The sequence below is a fragment of the Anas acuta genome, chromosome 18, assembly GCF_963932015.1.
Source record: "Anas acuta chromosome 18, bAnaAcu1.1, whole genome shotgun sequence".
In the NCBI taxonomy this organism is placed as follows: domain Eukaryota; kingdom Metazoa; phylum Chordata; class Aves; order Anseriformes; family Anatidae; genus Anas; species Anas acuta.
In genome coordinates this window covers 594,686-612,107 of record NC_088996.1, presented here as the reverse complement: position 1 = coordinate 612,107, position 17,422 = coordinate 594,686, and the positions used below count along the sequence as shown (strand labels likewise).

Below are 17,422 nucleotides of genomic sequence, written 5' to 3'. Positions count from 1 at the left end.
ACAGACTTGTCCTATTGCAGTTGTTCAAGTAACAAAACCTGCCAGTGAGCTGGTGATCAGTGCAATGGCATTCAGAGAGGTGGAAAGAAAGAGGCAGCAATGAGAGAACACTAATCAGCATGAAAGACAGTGGTCTTGGTGTGCCAGAACCATAAACTTTAAAAGCTATCATAGCACAGGGATCTTTAAAGAGGAATGTAAGACAGAAAAGAGAAATCAAGTAATTAATGGTGAGAATGAACCTCAAAAGTATAAAGTACAGTAAAGGAGACAGCCCAGAAGTTATATACCAGTGGACATTGAAGAGTGGTGTTATCGTTTGACAGAAAATTTTTATAGATAAAGAAGGATGGGAACAAGCATGAAAAAGAAGGGAAGTAGTTAATTTCTGAAGAGGAATAAGTAAAAGAGGAAAAGGAAAGATGCCAAAAACTGGATAGCATGTTAAAAATTTCAACCCTGAAAAATAATCTTCATAGCAGCATTCTGGATGGATACAAGTAAGGCCAGAGAAAAGGGTTCTTTAGGAAATACAAGTTCTTATTTGACTATATCTAGAGTTACGCACATGAAAAGATTAAGAGAATATTCTACTTCTCTTAAGCATTAAAATTCATTTTTTAAAGGTACTTCTCTTTTCCTTTTAATTCTAGGAAGAGTCTAGATATTAGTTACCTAAGTTTAACTTCATAAAATAAAATGAATCTCACTCTGTATAAGGTAGACTAAATTTGAAGATTTAAATTCTACCTGATTTTAAGAACTCACAGGAACTCTTAAGTGAAACAGTACTTAGAGCATGGGCCTCAAAAAACAAAGCAAAAATCATACTGGGGGACCAGAGGAGCAACAGAGTTTGGGAGATGGTACAGGAATAGAAAAAAAAAAATAAATAAAAAAATAGAATTCTGCTTTAATCATATAGAGCTGGGCTTCATGGTTAGATAATAAGGAAAGACTTGTTTATTTATTTTTAATATTAACTACTTGATTTCCCTGTAAAGGGAAACACAAGGAAATTGGTTGAGAGTATTTGGCACTCCTCATTGATTATGGAGAGAAGATGGCAGGAATTTTTTTATCTGCTTTATTGTTATGATCATTTACCCTCAGAAATTAGACTTTTTCTGGAGCAAGACCAATTTTCTGAGACAATTCTAATCAGCAAATTTCCATCCAAATACCAAAATGCAGGTCTTTAATATTCCTGTTTCTGTTTTCTATGTGCCCTATGAACTCTCGAAAAAGCATGCACAGAGATGTCTCTGTATGTACCTAGGTTTCATCACCAAATCTGAGCTGTAATATGTTGGAATATTTGTACATATCCATCTCAGATCAAATGTGTGAGTGAATTTGTTACAAAAGGATTGCTTATGTGAAATTTCACATCTGCCTTGGGACCTGGAAAAACTGCATTTGAGTATCTAGCATTTACTTTGAGGCACTGTGTTCCAAATGATTGATGAGTAAATAATCAGTACAGTAAATAATAATAATAATCTTCATCATGAGTATTAACTGCCTATTTCCAACAAGTTTTTAATCATGTTAATCTAATGAAGTTAAACACATTTATATTGAAGAGTATAATAATATTTCTCTTTCAGAGGTGGAAAAAGAAAAGGAAAAAAAAAAGTTTCTTCCAAGTATGTAATAAAACTTGCATTTCCCCATTGCACATTCTTCCTGAATTGAAAGCAGTGATTTTTGTTAAAGCTTCTTTCTGATCTGACATCAAAATGTCAGGATATGTTACACAGTGAGATAATTTTGAATTAAATTGAATAAAATAATTTTGAGTTAATCGAAACACTGCACCCACTTCTGTCTAATGCTTGTTCTGTACTCTCATCACTAACCACATTATTAGCTCATTGTTTTGTTGATTAGCAAAGAACGCTAATCAACAGGGTGTCAGAACTCTTCAGTTTCTCAGGAACCTAAGCCGGAATAACCTGTTTTTCTAGCTTATGGTTATAGTTTAGTGGTTTTTTTTTTTTTTTTTTTTTTTTTTTTTTTTTTTTTTGTGTGTGTGTGTGTGTGTGTGTTTTGGTTTTAAAACTGCAAACAAGAAGAAAAGAATATAGATATTCTCACTGTTAACAAAAGAAAAAAAAATGACACAACAAACAAGGTCAACAGTAAGTTTTGCATTCACATCATAGAACTAACTGATTTAATACTCCAGAATAAAATGTGTCATTGCCAAAATCACTAGGTCTGACTACAATTTTGGTGATTTCTGATAGCAATATATCACAATGCACATTATATTAATATTTTCAGAACAATGCATATGATACCATATCATGAGTATCCAAAACCTGTTTCAAATTTTTTAAGACACAGATATCATATACCTTTTAACCATGTCAGTGTTAGGAAGATTTAGGAAGTGTCAGTGTTAGGAAGAAAAGGAAGATTTTTCTGTAAAGGAGTTAAGGTTTCTGGGTTCTTTCATGCATCAATATTCTTTCTGACTAGACAGCGTTGCCCCAAATCAATTTACCACACTTACTTCAACAAGCTTTTAAATTACATTTTTGAATTTTTATTTTTTTTTTTTAGATTTCCCGTGTGGTATATTTGATGCTGAAGCCCTGTTTCAGATCTTTCTCTAAGTGTTGGTATTTTCTACAGCAATTGTTCTCATTTAATAAATGCAGTTTATTTAATAAATACAGCTATAAAGGTATGAAGAATGACCTTATCTAAAATTCACTTAATTCTAATAATTTCTTCCAGTGGTCCATTTGGTTTAGATCCTATCCAATTAAAATCTCAGAATTCTCGGTGAAAGAACTTTGTACAACTTTAAGACAGCTAGAACATGAACTATTGTCAAATTGACAAGGAATTTTTTACAGTCTTAGTAACAATCAACAAAAAAATATTTTAAACATGTAGATGTTTCTTCATTCCAACTGTAATCAGTGTAACTTTAGTCTTAGCTGACATTTGCTTCATTTATTTTTGAGTTTAAACATATCTTTAAAATTTTCCTCTTTATCCTGGGTTGATAATTTTAGCATGCAGAACAGCAGAGCAAATATGGAATAATTTATTTATAACTATGTAATCATCCACCATAGTCTAATCACTTTTTCTTTTTAACTTTTTTTTTTTTTTTTTGTAATACATTTTTAGAAAATATAAGGGTATTGGTGAACAAGCTTGTAAAACTATACATTGATAAAATTTATATGGTCAGAAGCTATTCATATGGCATTTCATCCTATCATCCTCCTCAAGTCAGGCCACTGAATATGAATCAATAACTCTTGCACCAAACCCAAGTATTGTCTAAAAGTACATTTTTTATCTTCTTTTAAAGCCTTACAAGACTTGCAAGTTGTACAGGTAGATCTTAGATGACAATTGGGAATTAGGAAGCCTTGACTTTCCCCTTTGTCCATGCAAATAATTTTGTCCATTATTATGTTCTCTGAGTGAGCAACAAATACAACTGTCAGATTACACACACCTCTCATACAAAAAGAAAAAGAGTACAATTTACACAAAATTGTTCAAATGTTTCTAACTAACTTTACATTGTCTTTATTCCATTAAAATATGCCTGAAATATAGGACCCATATCATATAGAGTTTCACACTGTCCTCTGATTTAAAGCATAGTTCAGAAGTTGAAGAACTTGTTGAGATAATAAGGTAAATATATAAAAGCCAATTGCTTAATGTACAGATGTCTTCACCATGTAGGTGCTCTATTACAAAGGAAGAAAGTGAAGGTGCTGATAGTGCTTTAATATTCGGCAATGACAGAAAAAATGGTCAAATATAGTAAAAATTTATTCTCATTCTGTTTATTAAGCTATTTTATCTTATAAAACATTTAACCCGTTTTCTGTACCTGCAGATCAAACCTGCAGCTAGTGTGTCAGTTCTAATATACTTTTATTAACAATTGCTGACTTCAAAACAACAAAAGTCATTTTTTTTTCTCTCTTCATTACAAAATATCCACCAATGACTTACAAAAAATGCCACAGAATCAAGAACTTTGAAATTGTTAGGTACTTACCCCATCCTATCACAATATATGTCTGTAGCAGTCGCCTTTCGGAGAGTACAGCAGTAATCAATAATGTATGGAGATAAGTTCCTTCTACCAATAGCCAAAAATAATTTGCCCCAGCAAAGTAATGCATGAAAAACTGGGCAGTCCTGCAAATTATTAAAATCTGTAGGAATGAAAGACCAGTCATCATTGTAATGTATAAAAACTCTGACAAATCCTGTTTTATTTGTTAGTTTAGCAACCATTTTAAAACCAGCATGTGGTTTTGATACATATGTAGTTCAGTCAGATATCTTTCAAGATACTGAGCTGCTGTTATTTTGGGAGATCTGGGCTTTCTGAGAGTAAAGAACCTGTAATACAGTTAGCCTGTGTATGGCTCTTTGGAGGAAAAAGGAGCTGAAGGCAGAGTGGCTCCTGTTCATGCCAGGGGTTGACACTAAGAGCAAGGGGAAGAACTGAGGAGTATTCATTTCATGAATTATACTCTGTAGAAAAGTGTTGCTAGTACACAAGCAGGTCAGGAGAAAATGACACTACACTGGCTGTTGTGTTCAATACTTACTCTGATTAATTTCTGGTTACAATTTCAAATTCATTGTGATCTACAGCTTCCTTATGAGGGGAAGCAGAGGGGAGGTGCTGATCTCTTCTCTCTGGTGACCAGTGATCCCTCTGGTGACCTTGGGTCCTGAGACCCAAGGGAGCAGCATGGAGCTGTATCAGGGCAGGTTCAGGTTGGATATTAGGAAAAGGTTCTTCATTGAGAGGGTGGTCAGACACTGACACAGGCTCCCCAGGAAAGTGGTCATGGCACCAAACCTGCTGAAGTTCAAGAAGGATTTGGACAACACTCTTAGACATACGGTCTGATTTTTGAGTGGTCCTTTGTGGATCCAGGAGTTGGACTAGATGATCCTTGTGGGTCCTTTCCAGCTCAAGATACTGTGTGATTATATGATTCATCCGAACATATTCCAAACTTATGTACCAATAACCAGAAAGTACTTACTGAATTAATCTGAGATTAATCAAGCTGCATTCAGTACTTTTAAGAGGAAATGAGGAGAAACAAGACTTGTAGTACTTCTGAAACTCTGTGTGTTACTTGAGAGAGGTTGGAAGGGAGTGTAACAGTTTGACGGTTTCTATATTGGATGGCCACAAAGTTTGAGAAGAGCTGATAATTGAGATAGGATATTGACAGTGTACGCTGTGGTATGTGCTCTTTGTCATGACCTGCATATCATACATGTAAGTTTTACTGATGAGCTATTAAGTCAATTGTCCCCAAGCAGAAGTCCTGTGCTAGGAAGTGATAAACATCTTACAGGTAATTTAGCTTGCTAACTATATATGGGCAAACTATATAGATACATCATAAAAGTATAATATATCCACAGTGGTGGCAATGAAAGACATTGTTATTCCATTATGTATAGAAGTATAAGAAAATTAGAATATTTTCCTACTCTGGAAAGCCTTTAAAGTACATTTTCCTCTTACTTTCAATACAAATACATAGTTTGATAACATTGCTCACAAGTAAGATTTGTGTGCATTGCATTGTGCTATGCATATCTAGAGCAAATAAATATAATATGAAAGTGCAAAATAAATGTATAGATTTCCTCCTAAAACTACAGATGTAATAAAATTGTTTTGCTTATGTAGGTTTCTAAATATATATATTTATTCTTTTTTATTATTATTATTTTCTATACAAACCTTTATAATAAAATCAATATTTTATAATTTATCAAAACAGGTGTTTTTTTCAGATTACCCCAAGCTTTATCACTAAAGTTTTAGCATTTGAATATCAACTAACAAATACTTGAAATGTTGATGCCACATGGCAAACTTCTGAAACCATAACTGTTATGTCTACTGACAGCACACATTCACTATTAGCAATGAACTAAAAAGTTACCTCAGGACTGAGGTATAATATCCATCCAGTTTCATCATTTGGTCTTTTGGAGTAAATATTGTAAAGTACAGTGTCTTTTATAAGAACTGCTGTGGCACGCAAGATAAAAGACACAAATAAATTCATATGGATGTAGTTTCTTGTGCAGTGAAGTTTTCTGTAGGAAGAAAATATATCAGTCCTTTGGAATATATTTAATTAAAACAATAGCAACAACAACTAAATACTGTTATAGTCATATTGCTGCCATTAATGGATTTTAATTAGGAATTACCTTTGTAAGGCTTATTATTAGAAAAAACAAACAAACAAACAAAAACCCATAAATTTATATCAGAATTTAAATAATAAACTTAAATATATGAAAACAAGACTGTGCATACTGTGGTCTATAATTTAAAAATACATGCAAATTTGTACTAACCTGAGCAAAGAAAGTATAAGGAGAGCTAATACAAGTGAGATGAGAGAAAAATAATATCCTATAGTGTACAACAGCTGTAGTGTAGTAAGTAATTGATGTTCTTCTTCCTAGGAACAAAAAAGAAAGACAATATATCTATACAATACATGCAGGCAGGTAGGCAGGGCATGAACACAGCTTAGAAAACTTTGAGTCCAACTTTGTGTTGCAGCATAGCCAGGGAGGGTTTCTGCTGTCTGTTCCCTGCACATCCTCATGAAATCGTTCCAGGAAAGACACAAATGGAGAACAGCCTTACTTTCTTTTCAAATTAGAATGAACTCAAGGTCTAATTTCCAGAATGATCTTGCACAAACACCATCATGAGTCTTAATTACAGCTAGTCATTGCCATGACTACTTGCAACAAAAGGATCCTACTGGTTTAATTGCAGAGTTAACTGACTCCACCTGTGCAATCAAATGCAATTATTATTTGTGTGGCCTGAGGACACAGCTACATAACAGTCCTGTGTGCACAGTTTTCAGAGTCAGCTGTGTCTGAGTCATTGAAATAGACTGATTTCTGCCATGAAGGTTTCTTTCACAACAAACAGAATGATTTAATTATTGTTTACTAGCATGTCTTTGAATGTCTTTGAGACATGGTGGGACAGATCCCAAGAATGGATGGAAAGATGGAAAGATACTGGCTCTTTAGGAAGGACAGACAGAAGAGGTGAGGAGGGGGCATTGCCCTCTATGTTAATGAGCTGCTGGAGTGTATACGGCTCTGCCTGTGGTTAGATGAGGAGCTGACAGAGCTGATGGGACAGCATTAAAGGGATAGTAGGGATAGGGAACATTATCAGGAGAGTGCTGCGTGCCACCTGACCAAGAAGACCAAGCAGATGAGGCCCCCTGTAGCCAGATAGAAGGAGCCTTGCATCCTCAAGTCCTTTTCCTCATGTAGGACTTCAAACACCACAGTATCTGTTGGAGGGACAGCACAGCAGGGCATATCCAGGAGGTTCCTGAAATGCATTGATGACAACTTCCTTCTTCAGATGATAGAGGATCCAATGAGGAGAGATGTTATGCTGGGCATCATTCTCACCAACAAAGAGGGACTGGTGGGGAATTTGAAACTCAAGGGCAGCCTCAGCTGCAGAGATCATGAATTTGGGGAGTTTTTTATTCAGAAGACATCAAGGAAGGAGCACAGCAAACTTGGTACTCTGGACTTTGAGCGCTGACTTTGGCCTGTTCAGGGATCTGCTTGGTATCATACCATGGGACAAAGCCCTGGAGGGAAGAGGGGCCCAAGAAAGCTGGTTAATATTCAAGGATTACCTCCTCCAAACTCAGGAGAGATGTATCCCAACAAAGAGGAAGTTGGGGAAAAACACCAAGAGGCCTATGTGGAGAAACAAGGAGCTCCTGACCAAATTCAAGCAGAAAGAGGATGCCTACAGAGGGTGGAAGCAAGGACAGATGCCCTGGAAGGGATACAGAGATATTGCCTGGGCAGTCGGGGATCAGGTTAGGAAAGCCAAAGCCCTTTTAGAATTAAATTTGGCCAGAGACATCAAGGGCAAGAAGAAAGGCTTCTATAGGTATGTCAGCGATAAAAGGAAGGCTAGAGAAATTGTGGGCCCTCTCTGGAAGGAAACAGGGGACCCAGTCACACAGGATATGGAGAAGGCTTAGATACTTACTGACTTTTTTGCCTCAGTCTTCACTGAAAAGAGCTCCAGCCACATAGCCCAGGCCCCAGAAGGCAAATTCAGGGACTGGAAGAATGCTGAACTGTCCGCTGTAAGAGAAGATCAGGTTTGAGACCAGCTAAGGAACCTAAAGGTGCATAAGTCCATGAAACTTGATGAGATACATCCATGGGTCCTGAGGGAACTGGCGTATGTAGTTGCTACATCTCACACCATCATATCTGAGAAGTGGTGTCAGTCTAGTGAAGTTCCTACTGACTAGAAGACAGAAAACATAACCTCTATTTTTAAAAAGGGAAAAAATTAAAACCCTGGAAACTAGGGTCCAGGCTGGATGGGGCTTTGAGCAATCTGGTCGAGTAGAAGGTGTCCCTGCCCATGGGACAGGGAGGATAGAATTAGATGATCATTAAGATCCCTTCCAATCCAAACCATTCTATGATTCTATGCCATGAGCAAGACCTCAGAGAAAGAAGGGAAGCGCTTCTTTTGATATTTGTTCCTGCTATATTTTTTTCTTTGTGTGTCTGCCTCCCATATGTTCATTTTGCTTTTCTAGTTCAATAAAAGCTTCTCTACAGAGAGGACATGGAGATGCAGAATATGTTATTTTCATAATCCACATCTGCCCTACAAATATTTTCTTGGAACTTGTCTCTTTTCCTTAGTGTTTTTTCTGTTTCCTATATGAACTATCTACTTGTTCAGCCAGAGATTTTAACACTCTCTTCCTGCCAGTTAATTGTCTCTTATGAATTTATGCTAATAAGTACTATCTGGATAGCAGAGTGAGCTGTGCCTGCTGGTAGAATCTCTCTTGGAAGGAGTGGAAGTGCCCAGGAAGAACAATGTGGGTGCATGGCCATACTCAGCTCTATGAGAAGATTCAAACAGGCAAGAACCTAAGAAATAGAGTGAGTTATCACCTTGGTTATGACATTTTTTCAAAACCAAAGTATATGAAATCAGGGTGAATAATCCATTGTGGGTGGATACTAGCTCTGGTATGTTGGCATGTTATGCTTAACATCCACATTTAGGATTGATTGGAAAGCCTTCAGAGAAACCTCACACATGATGACTTAATGTGGTACTTTTCTGCCCACAAGTTACAATCCAGAACAGTCAATAGACAATGGAAAGCCCTCAGTACTCATGGAATGTTATTGCACTTGAATAAACTGTGAGGTTGGAAATCCATATACTCACTATAGCTTACTAAGATCTTGGTAACATGTGGATACTGAAATAGCAGTGCTTAATAAAGTAATCAATAAATAATATGATCAATAAATTCTTAATTAATAATATAGTCAGTAAATTAATAAAAAATTAAAGTGCTCACCCAAGTAACAAAAGGTGAATTATAAAGCATTCAATGGTAATAGTGTTCATCTAGGAGACTTTATTTTGACATCAGTAAAGCTGAACTTTATGGCAAAAGAAGTTACAAGAAACTGAAATGAGGTAAACTGTATACTTTATTGTTATCTGAAATTCTGCTGCATTTGTTGCACATCATTGCATGGTTGGGCAAGCAGGTAGCAGGATTGACCCCTGGGTTCCTGTTTGAACTCTTTTTTGCTTAAAACATAACATGAAAACTGAAAGCGAGCATATGCAGTTGCAAAGTGTTTTCTCATAGAGAACATGCAGCCAGGCTTCTTTGCAAACACAGAGGCAGTAAGGATGATTCCCAGCTTCAAAACCCAAAGATGATTAGTAAATATTTTAATTTTATCTTCACTACTAAGAGCTGAGTGTTGTCAAGGTATTTCCACTATGCTCTATATTCAGCCCGGGATAGTAATTTCCCATTCTGTCGAAGCCCAGTGCTGGGGCTGTATGCTGTATCAGGCAGGATGGAATTTGTGTTATGTTAAATCCTCCAGTCTGCTGCTAGCTAGATTATGAGGTGAAATTCCAGGCAAATGGAAAATAAGGGTTTGCTTTTCAAACTTTTTCAGTTGACCAGTTAACAGCTCATTAAGTACCAAAAAGCTCAGGAGGCCATGGGGAATGAAGCTGTCTGACTTTGGCAGAACAGGGGTCCTCTGAGATTAAGCTATTTGCTAGGAAAGTCATTGGGTTCTTCCCTTCCCTTCCCTTCCCTTCCCTTCCCTTCCCTTCCCTTCCCTTCCCTTCCCTTCCCTTCCCTTCCCTTCCCTTCCCTTCCCTTCCCTTCCCTTCCCTTCCCTTCCCTTCCCTTCCCTTCCCTTCCCTTCCCTTCCCTTCCCTTCCCTTCCATTTTATTAGGAGGAATTCAGCACATGTGAACAGTGGATTGAACAGAAAATAATTTGTTTCATCTAAAGCAGGAATCCTCCTTAATCTTTCCTCTTCTGCTTCTTCTAAGCAGGTTTCCTACTTGGTAATCTAAATAAAATGTGAATATCTTTTGCAGGTATTCAATAGAAATGTTTTATCAGTTATTCAGGAAGGGATTAAGGAGATTAAAGTATTAAACCATAATATAAAACATCATACTTACTTTTTTTCTGAAATGAGTTTCCTCAGAACATTCTGAACTATCACGCCAAATGTCTGTGGAGTTTTCCTTTGTTTGCCAAATTCCTTCATCCAAGCAGACTCTGTATACATTTCCTGCACTTCCTGAAAGTAAACAGAGGTTTAGTCTGAAAGGTCAAAATAAAGATATAATTTTTCATGCACATTTCAAGGATTTCTCCCTCATACCATAGCAATAGTACCTGCAAAAAAAAAAAAAAAAAAAAAAAAATAAAAACACCAAGAACACCCACATCTTCTACTTTGTTTTTGACAATATATTTTTAATATTTACACAGAAGAAAGTTGGAATATAATATTGGAAAAATCAGTTCCCAATATATACTCAATCTTTACAAAAAACATGGTTACTCCATCCAAAAGATAAGCCCACGTTTCATTTTAATTCTTTTTCCTTACTATGTTCCTAAGTTCTTTCAACACTGCCTATGCTGTGCTGCAAAAATTATATGAAGATGACTGTGGCTTAACTAGGGAATTATCTTTCTTTTGAATTTCAAAGCACCTGTGGTTGATGTTTTATTTACGCACTTTGGGACCCTATTAGCAGGTGGAACTTTCTTGGCTTTCAGCGTATTGTAGTTTATACTAAATTAGAATTTGCCCATAACATCAGAAAAATGGTATGGAGATTCTGGCTGATGTTTGTTTTTCAGTGTCTCCACATTTTCTCCATGTTTTCTCTCTTAGCCTCTTGACCTCATTTTAAGATTGTCTTCAACAGATGCCTTCCTAAATCATTAGATGATTTCTAATCAGACCTGGGCTTTTTCATTCATTCTTGAATTCACAAGTGTTTAATTATAAATATAATAAATATATATAAAATGTGTTGGAGCAACCACCAGAAAATCTCATTTTATTTAGAATAACTGGAATTGAGAGAACTGTTTTTAGAGCACACATTGCTCTGACAGCAGGAGCTTTGTGGCAGGATTGCTGTCCGTGCCCAGTGTAGTTTGTGTGGTCTAACAAGTAGTGGAGTTGAAACAGGTTCCCCAGGCAGAAAATGGCTTTTCCACTTTTACTGGCAATCTGGCACACTGCACAGAGAGGAAGGTTTGGAAGGTTTTCTTGAAGGACATAATTTATGCAAGATGTTTTTTTGGTGGTGTTTTTTGTTTGTTTTTAATTACAAAAAAAAAAAAAAGGGGGGGGGGGGGGGATCCTGGAATTCCAGATAAGGTCAGATCAGGAGGAATCTTAAGGTCTGTGTTAGTTACAGACCAACTTCCTGAGAAATTGCTCTGCTGTGATGTGGTCCCATTCTGTTGCCAGGTTAGCTCTCTAGGCATTAAACTGACCAATCTGACACACAAAGTGGGAGAGAAGAAAAAATACCTTCTCAGTTCTTATGCATCAGCAGCATCAGCATTAGGGAGAAGTTTGGTCACACTTGATAAACTCTCATCTTCAAAGTGGTTATGCAGGAACCTGACTGTGAATTTGTGCCTTGTGATTCAAGAGCCAGGAACAAAATAGACCAGAACCATCTGTCCTATATCTGGATTCCCAACATACATTCCAAGAAAAGTTATTACATTCAAGTTACCATTTTCCAACCATGGCAAATAGGAAGGACAGGGAACAGAGACATTTCCCGGGGGTGAGTAAGGCCAGCAAACAAACTGATCAAATGTTCCATTGCAATGTATTCCTGGGGAGAAAAGAAAATACCAAGAATCACTGTGATTCTGTGAAATAAATATTTAAAAAAAAATTAGGCAATGGATAATCATGAAAAACAATGAATACTGAGTAACCTGCAATCACACAGGTTCATTCTGTGTGGAGTAGATACCAATCCCATCATATAGAGACCTGTGTTCTAGACAGAAATTATTTAGATTTAACATAAACTTTGTGCATTCACAGTGCAGTGTTTGGTGCACAGTGCAGAAATAGCTGCTGTCCTTCCCTGGATGTACGAAACAGCAGTAGGTATTACACGCTTCATTATGAACTAAGGGTGTTATTCAAAATCAGCCTGGGGCCTCTGTTGTCCAAATGTAACAGATTCCAGGTATGTGAATTCTGTTTGTACATGCCACTGTGTTTGTACATGCCACATAGTTTTAGCTGATAAATGGAAAATATTCTACTTTTCATGACTGCTCTGACAACAATTTTCAGCACAGACAACTATAAACTTCTCTGATAGTGAACCTGGGGAACTAGAGGATAGAGAGCTTACAATCTCTCAGAAAAGCTCAGTCATTTTTAAGAAGTCATGTCACTCACAGGACTCAAGGTTAAGATACACCACTTTAAAATGCAGAAGTGAAGTGGTTTGGTCATGTTAGAGTAAGATAAAATAAAATGCATTAATGACTGCACTAGTTTCTTGGTTATTTTCTGTTCTTTTGTCTTTTTTTCTAGGGTAAGTTGAAATTCTCTTCTCTCAACATTAAAGCTTGCTGCCCATCCATGGTAGAAGAATATATCCTGGTTCATTTTCCATAACACTCAGCAATATTTTGAGAATCTTGAGTGGGAAGAAGAATATAGGGAACAACAAATACAGCTGTGGGCTATCTCACCAAAAACTTTATGGCCTGCTTCTGCTAAAATACAAGGGCAATATTTGCATTCTTAATAGTTCCATAATATTTTTTGAGGCTGAACTTGTGACTTTATCTGCCTTGCATAGTTGTTAACATCTATAGCTGCATTTTTGTTGTTCATTTCACCAATATCTCATGAGGGACACAAAATTGGAGAGGAGAGGAGAGGAGAGGAGAGGAGAGGAGAGGAGAGGAGAGGAGAGGAGAGGAGAGGAGAGGAGAGGAGAGGAGAGGAGAGGAGAGGAGAGGAGAGGAGAGGAGAGGAGAGGAGAGGAGAGGAGAGGAGAGGAGAGGAGAGGAGAGGAGAGGAGAGGAGAGGAGAGGAGAGGAGAGGAGAGGAGAGGAGAGGAGAGGAGAGGAGAGGAGAGGAGAGGAGAGGAGAGGAGAGGAGAGGAGAGGAGAGGAGAGGAGAGGAGAGGAGTTGGAACTTCTCCAACTACTCACTACTCAGACAGAGCCTGTGTCATCCTCTCCTGAAGACAGACACCTAGCTGAGCAGAACTTATACTTTTAGTGTAAAATAATTGCAGATTATGAGCTCCCCTTTTGCTAAAGAGCATAAATAATAATAAAAAATATAAAAAATAATTAAAAAAATAAATAAAGAGCACACACACAGAAGTAGGAGACGTGGACTCAGGTCCTCCCTCTGCCACTTTTCAGGAGAAGACACTGTCCTCTGAACCTATTCTGCTCTTGAGCTAAGACTTCGAGTTACAGAGTTGGGAGAATATATAAGTAACTGCAAGCTAAAGGTTACAGATGCCAGGTGAACATGGGGCAACCTGTTTACTGTGCCTTAGTTTATTAACCTAATTACATTACTGCAAAAAGCATAAGCAGTCCTGTGAGAAGAGAGCAGGCCCCAGGTGCCTTGACTAGGCAAAAACCAGACTATGCTTTACCTCATTTGTTTTGTGTTTTTGTCTACCATGTCTCAGTTTCTAAATGAAAAATGGGAGTCATCTCATTTTCCCTTGATAACCTGTTGTCTTATGGCTATTACAGTTTCCAGGAATATTGTTTTGACTTTCCTTCAGGCTGAAAAGGGGAGTGAACATAGGTTTCCTTCAACTAAATGATGTGTTTCTTCCAAGTAATGGGTAGCAGCCATTTCTTGACTGTGTATTCTCTGACATATCATAATGGTAGCTCAGGACCAGATGTTCAGTAGTTCTTTTCAGTATATGATCTGGTTTTATATATAGAAACCTAATATATTTCAGGACAAAAACAGCCATTAACTTCATGACTGCATGTCTGCAGGTCTAGTTACAGCTGACTGTTCACATTTAGAATTTACATTTAGAGGCACACACTTGTGCAAAGCAAGGAAAATAATTTGAATTTTGCATATTCAGCAATGTTACTTAACACATTTTTTGATTGTTCTGCTTGTTTCCTTACCAGCATCTACAGTTGATTCCTGTAGCATTTTCAAGCATTCTTGTTTATATTTGTTCCATCCAGTAGTTGTTTTTTCCAGCAGAGATGCTTTGACCTGTGAGTAAGAACACCTTGCATGAGGAAAATCAGAGCCTTGTGGTGTTTTACTGAGGTAGTTTCCTTCCATTATAACAAATTTATGAACAGAGGAGAGGAGAGGGTAGGAGAATGGAGACAAGTTAGGTAAGCAGGGAGAAAAAGGCCTTCCTTCTCTAGGAGACTCTTACTGAAATTTCATTAGTTGTTTTCTTTGCCTGAGCAAGAAATGTATTGTCATGGTACTCTGTTACCATAGAAACCACCACCACCAAAAAAAAAAAAAGGCAATTAATTCCTCCACTGTAGAAAATGTGTGCTGATCTTCAAAACTTCTTCAGTTTTTCCAAGCCTTTTACAATCATTTTATGCCAAAGTCAGCTAACCATTCTCATGTAGGTTTCTTATTTATGTTTCTGTTTTTGCTAGACTAATTTATGAATCTGATTTATAACAGTTTTGAGGGCTGTTTATTGTTACAGCTTTTTTAAAGATAATCAACCTTACTTCAGTACTTCAGTAATAATTTGAAAGTATAATAAACAAACAATAATATTTAGCTGCTGTTATCTATTCTGCAATGCATTTTGTGCTCCACCTGAGCACTTCAACAGACACTTCTTCCTCCAACACCTGCAACTGTGCTATAGACACTTTTATTTTCCTAAGCATTTTGAAAAACACTCAATCATTCATCTGAGTTATCTTATCCTCTGCCTAGAGATGGTACAGTTTTACTGTCTCCTCTGAAAAGTTAGATTTCTGGAGAATATAATCTGGAATAACTACTTTTATGTGGTTTGCTTAAAGAGAATAGAAAGAGGAGCACTTCAAAACTGGGGCAACTTGAGGTGGTTGTCTTGCATTCTGCCACTTGTCACTTGAGAAAAGAAACCAGCCTCTACCTTGCTCCAGCCTCCTTTCAGGCAGTTGTAGAGAGAGATGAGGTCTCCTCTCAGCCTCCTCTTCTCAAGACTAACCAACCCCAGTTCCCTCAGCTACTCCTCATATGTCTTGTTTTCCAGTCCCTTCATCAGCTTTGTTGCTCTTCTCAGAACACATTCCAGCAACTCAGTGGGTTCCTTGTAGCATGTGGCCCAAATCTGAACACAATACTTGAGAAGTGGTCTCACAATTTGGATAGTGGGCTAAGTACAAGTTTTCAAAAAAGCAATTATCCTTACACCAAACAATACTTTTTAGCTCACCAGGGAAAATCCATTTCCTTTTGTCTGGACTACCCCCTTTTTGGAAACTGCTTTTCACATCTGTGCAATTGTACTGGGCTTGTCTGAGCTAGGTGATGTACCAAGGACTGGCACCTGTACCTTATTCTTTGAAGCTAAGTTTGTTGGAAAATAAATAATACTGTATTTATTTACTTTCAAACAAGAACATTGGTGAATATTAGCTACTTGTTATACGAGACCACACCCTATGCATATTTTTGCTATGTAAGATGTTGCCTGCTCTCTGCTCTGCTTTGAGAAGCTCAGCTAATTTCCAGACACCGTGCTTTAAATTCCAGGGAGTAGAAAGACTATAATTATTCTTCAGTTGATGGGCTTGTAAGATAAGGAGAGAATATTTACATCAGCTATGAGAAAGGAATGCATGTTTTCCAAAATAAATATCTTGATATTTCCCTCATGTGGGTCTCAAAATGTTGAAAGCATGGGGAGATTATTTGTACACTCCTGGGTCAGTGAACCTCATTCAAAGAGGCAAATAGAAGATGACGCACTTGTGGAAAAGACTGCTTGATTTAAGAGATAGCACTTCTGTTTCTAATAAACAAATGCATTAAACAACTATGGAAACAGAAAAAGCCATATAATGGCGACCTGGCTGCTTGTTTGGTTCCATTACTAGAGAAAGAGTTGAGAAGCTGGCATGAAGAAACTCAGTTAATAAAATGGAGGAACAGATTAAGCATAAGTGCAGATTCATTTCCTTTCCTAATGCAATTGTCATTCCCTGCAAAACAATAAGCAGAGTCAGATATTCAATACCCGGTCACTATTGATGTAAATGTCTGTGAGGTGATTGGTTTTCTGCCATAAGACTTTCTGATAAAAGTAAATAAATTAAGGGAAATTAAGGAGGTGAGACACCTTGATGTCCTGTGTCTGTTTAGCTAGGCGAAAAGGATTCAACAAAAATATCAAAGAGACAGGACAAAGATACAGATTTTGTATCTTATATTTGTGTCGTTAATATTCTTCAGAAAGGAGTGCAGGTTCTCTCAGAAAGAGGAAGATCTACAGCCTGAGTCAATGTGAGGAGTACAGCAATAACTGCTGTGATCACAGGGACTTTTCCTGCTTTCACCATGTGTGAAGACCTAGTTTTCTGGGTGTGTTCTAAAAAGAGATGACACATCACTCTGCATCTGAAATGGGTCTGTGATTAGAGATCCCAATGAGGTTTGATTGTGATTTAAATTTTGTGCTACTCTGCTACCAAAACTTAAATGCATGCTCTCAAGCTTTTAGGTAAACTTAAAGTGATCTCACTTTCTGACAACATGCAGCTAAACATGGCTTTTTGTCTCAGTTTTACATTTCAGTTGACATTAAGGCACTCTAGCATTTAAACAGAACTTTAACCTCAGAAGAAATTAAACACCAAAGTCCAAGACAGAAGCTCAGCAAGTCTGTGACCTTTTGACCTAAACTGGACATTTCTTCATTTCGGAATGTCTGACAATTTGATGGTAATATATAAACCACATTAGTCCTAA

At 37.2% G+C, this 17,422-nt stretch overlaps 1 protein-coding gene across 1 annotated transcript in view; it reads right to left on the bottom strand.

The window, feature by feature from the left end:
• The window catches only part of GLP2R (glucagon like peptide 2 receptor), a 41,384-nt gene that overhangs the window by 21,585 nt on the left and 2,377 nt on the right, over positions 1–17,422 (bottom strand). Inside the window, exons 3-8 of the mRNA XM_068655215.1 lie at positions 14,605–14,698; positions 12,186–12,290; positions 10,596–10,717; positions 6,400–6,506; positions 5,976–6,132; positions 4,046–4,205 (exon numbers count right to left, since the gene is read on the bottom strand). Of these exons, the coding sequence (XP_068511316.1) occupies positions 4,046–4,205; positions 5,976–6,132; positions 6,400–6,506; positions 10,596–10,717; positions 12,186–12,290; positions 14,605–14,698 (745 nt within the window). The remainder of the gene's footprint in view (positions 1–4,045; positions 4,206–5,975; positions 6,133–6,399; positions 6,507–10,595; positions 10,718–12,185; positions 12,291–14,604; positions 14,699–17,422) is intronic.